The 3,159-nt window shown below is 41.9% G+C and overlaps 1 protein-coding gene across 1 annotated transcript; it reads right to left on the bottom strand.

The window, feature by feature from the left end:
• Positions 1 to 1,000: 1,000 nt before the first annotated feature.
• LOC131237115 (uncharacterized) lies at positions 1,001 to 2,263 on the bottom strand. Its single transcript, XM_058234771.1, has 3 exons — positions 2,003 to 2,263; positions 1,473 to 1,737; positions 1,001 to 1,374 (listed from the first exon to the last, which is right to left on the bottom strand). Exons 1-3 carry the CDS (start codon positions 2,151 to 2,153, stop codon positions 1,155 to 1,157), a joined length of 636 nt encoding a protein of 211 aa, XP_058090754.1. The 5' UTR covers positions 2,154 to 2,263; the 3' UTR covers positions 1,001 to 1,154.
• Between the last annotated feature and the right edge of the window lie 896 nt (positions 2,264 to 3,159).

Here is a 3,159-nt window from a genome sequence, read left to right on the forward strand (position 1 = left end):
AGGTTACACACGGAGTGGCCGATCTGAGAGATCAGGCCCATTACCATACGGTGTGGCCTACCTGAGCAATCAGGCCCATTTTCGCATCTTCCCTTCATCCTTTGAATCAAATACCAGATGCGCACCTTTGTGGCCACAGACCCATGGTTCCATAAATCCATGATGGGTCCAATCTTATAAAATGTAGACTCGGTCTAAACAGGGTCCCACTACGTTCTAACAAAATTAATGGTCCTTTCCTTCAGTTCCGTGCATCAGATACCGTGTGGACCCTCCACCCCAAAATCACGCCAAGGTCTACAACCGCACACCGCTTTCAACTTTCAAACGATCCTAACATGATTGGACCCAAAAAAAAACAAAAGGTAGACTGTGAATTGGCTATATCTTTTGATATCAATCAATCTTTAATCTTTAAAAAGTAAAATTTTAGAGAAAAAAAATTATTATATTTAATAATTTCAATTTTTATAGTACTTTCTTATTTTTGAAGTTCTAATTTGTTTACAAAATAAATTATAATCATGGTAGGACTCTTCTCACAAAAGTTTATTTGAAATTTTTATTTTTAAAAATTAAGCTTTATCAAAAGTTAGAAATTTACTACTTTTTATAATTATAAATTTTTGTTTATTTTTTCTCTATTGATGGTGTAATTGACACATTAACATTAGATAATTATTTACCTAACCAAGTTGGTTAATCCCTTCGCACGCAGGACCCTTCTTCCGCATCGCTTGATACACAGGCACTTTAGAAATTGTACACGATGCATACGTCAGCTCACAGAACAGTTTCCATGGGCCAGTCTCAAAATCAGACACGTTCAACAGCTCCTAACCTATGATTAACGGACACCTTTTTGTTAAAAAAGGATCATTCCCAAATTTTCATTTTTAACCGTCCAGTAAACGTCCACCAATCCAATAGTCAGATGATCGAAAAAACCTCAACTTTTCAGTACATGAGTCATGTAAAATGGAAATTTAACTTGGAACAGTTTAATTCAACCCACCTGTATATTACGTATGCAATTCCAAGTAATTTCTAAGTGTCTGCTTATCATCTATCACACCCAGCCAGAGCATCAAAAGGAAAAGACAATCCTACCCTCGCTCAAAAGTAAAGGCACAAAACAAATTTCCTCCATGTCCCTATGAAATACACCTCAGCGAGTACATAGACGCGGCCGAATCCATTGCCGGCGCATCATAGCCCCGGTGGTGGTCACTTTCCAATCCGTAGTCCATCAACGGACGGTACTCCAGCTCCTCATCATGGTCGTACACAAACTCCGGAATTTCAATCTCACCCTTCCTCATGTGATCCCACAGGAACTCCAGCCTATTTATGTACCTCAGCTTCCCATACAACCTGCAAGACACACAAGAAACGTGCACCTGCGACTTAGAAAACACGGAATTCAAGTGATCTCGCTAAAATGCGCTGTGGTGATTGATAATCTCACGTACCCCCCACTAAACAGGAAGCGCCCAAAGGTCGCGAAGAAGAGCCTGGCCTGCAGGCCTGGGTGTACGAAATAAACGGCCTCCAGATTCTCTTTAACGGCGATCGGTAGAGACTCGTAGATCGAACGCAGGGTCGAGATTCCAGGGAAGTTCTCACTCCTCTGCACGTGCGTGTGCACGTACACCAAACAGAAAGGCCTTTGCCCTAACAACGGGAATATCTTCTCTTCCAAATACTTCTTCAACACTTCGCTATTCAAAGCTCGAGCTAAAAAAGGAAAAGGAAATATAAGTATATACACCGAAACACGGTGTATTAACCCTCTCTACTTATCAATCTGGATGGTCCCAAAACAAAATCTATCATATAAATCATCACCATCCATCAATCCTGATCGCCCCAAAATAACACCAACCGAATTTTACAGAAGGTGCATGCACCGAAGCTCGCTGCATGCACTATCTCAAAAGACAGTAACCAATGAGAAATATCAAAAGAGGAAGAGAAATACGATGTGGGTGTTGATTTATACCAGGAAAGAACTTCCCAACAATCCTTAGTATCTTTCTTCCACCTTTATCTCTTCCTTGGACCTTGAAAGGCTGCAGCCTTTCAAGGAGCTGTTCTTGTTCTGTGAAGGGAGATGTGGTGGGAACCGAAGTACTACAGGAAAAGGTAGTCATGACTTGGATATTTTAAAAGCTTTTTTCACAACATAATGAAAAGAGGCGATGGAGGGAGGAGATTGAGAAGGCTTATATAGAGAGGGAATGGTGTAATAGCGGGATGGGGGGGTTGATTTAAAAAAATGAGCAAATATAGGAGAAATTCAAGGGCATATTCTAAGCATCTTCCCTTTGGATCGAGGTGAATCTGACTCAAGACGCATGGATTTCTGACACGTGTACCTTGCAGCGGCCTCGTTCCATACACCGCTTTTACCGTGTATGTTATCCGGCTACCTAGCGTTTCCACGGGAGTTTAGGGTTGGAGAATTGCCCCTGGTTTGTTCGGAAATAACCGTGCTGCCATCGAAAGAAGGCGCGCTCTTCATGAACTCTACGCTTTTCTCGACCCACGTGCGCATCTCCACACGCCTCAGTCGCACGAGCCGTACGTGATAATTTAGCACGAGTAATGGAAATCGGATCCGTTCATGTTGCGGGACCCACTATATAGGTTACATGTTACGAGAATCACTACGGTTGATTACCCAGGTTGAACTTGGATATTTTGTCAAAAATCTTAAGTTTGAACCTTTGATTATTTCGTGGGAGAGTTTTAAACCTTCCGTTCTTTATAAAAGTGTGGCCCGTTTGATTGAACGGCCATCATCACTTTTGGTCCACCTTCATGGCTTAGATGTTCGGCATACATGCCACGTTGGAAGTGCGCCGCGTGTAAAACTTCGGATGGTTGCTACCTATGTGGAGGTTTGCCAGAGTACATCCTAATGTACTGCTGCCACTATTGACTTGCTGATCTACAGTTATCTTTCAAAAATCCAAACCGTTTATCGGATGGGCCTATTTTGGATGAGGATACCCCAAAATTATAAATCTTTTATTTTTTTATTTTTATAAATTTCGTGCGTGTAAAGTGCACGTGTGAAGCTACGTTGATATCCACTCTCACATGGAATACATACTGCTGGATCAGCAAGACAAGTGCCAGCAAGACGGACGCGGA

This window comes from Magnolia sinica, chromosome 2 (assembly GCF_029962835.1).
Source record: "Magnolia sinica isolate HGM2019 chromosome 2, MsV1, whole genome shotgun sequence".
Classification (NCBI taxonomy): domain Eukaryota; kingdom Viridiplantae; phylum Streptophyta; class Magnoliopsida; order Magnoliales; family Magnoliaceae; genus Magnolia; species Magnolia sinica.

Bases quoted from the DNA above. Each gene is read 5' to 3' on its own strand.
- LOC131237115 (XM_058234771.1), bottom strand. From the start codon at position 2,153: ATGACTACCTTTTCCTGTAGTACTTCGGTTCCCACCACATCTCCCTTC. The intron at 1,738-2,002 runs GTATAAATCAAC...TTCCTTTTTTAG, and splicing joins TGTTGGGAAGTTCTTTCCTG to CTCGAGCTTTGAATAGCGAA. The intron at 1,375-1,472 runs GTACGTGAGATT...TGTGTCTTGCAG, and splicing joins CGCTTCCTGTTTAGTGGGGG to GTTGTATGGGAAGCTGAGGT.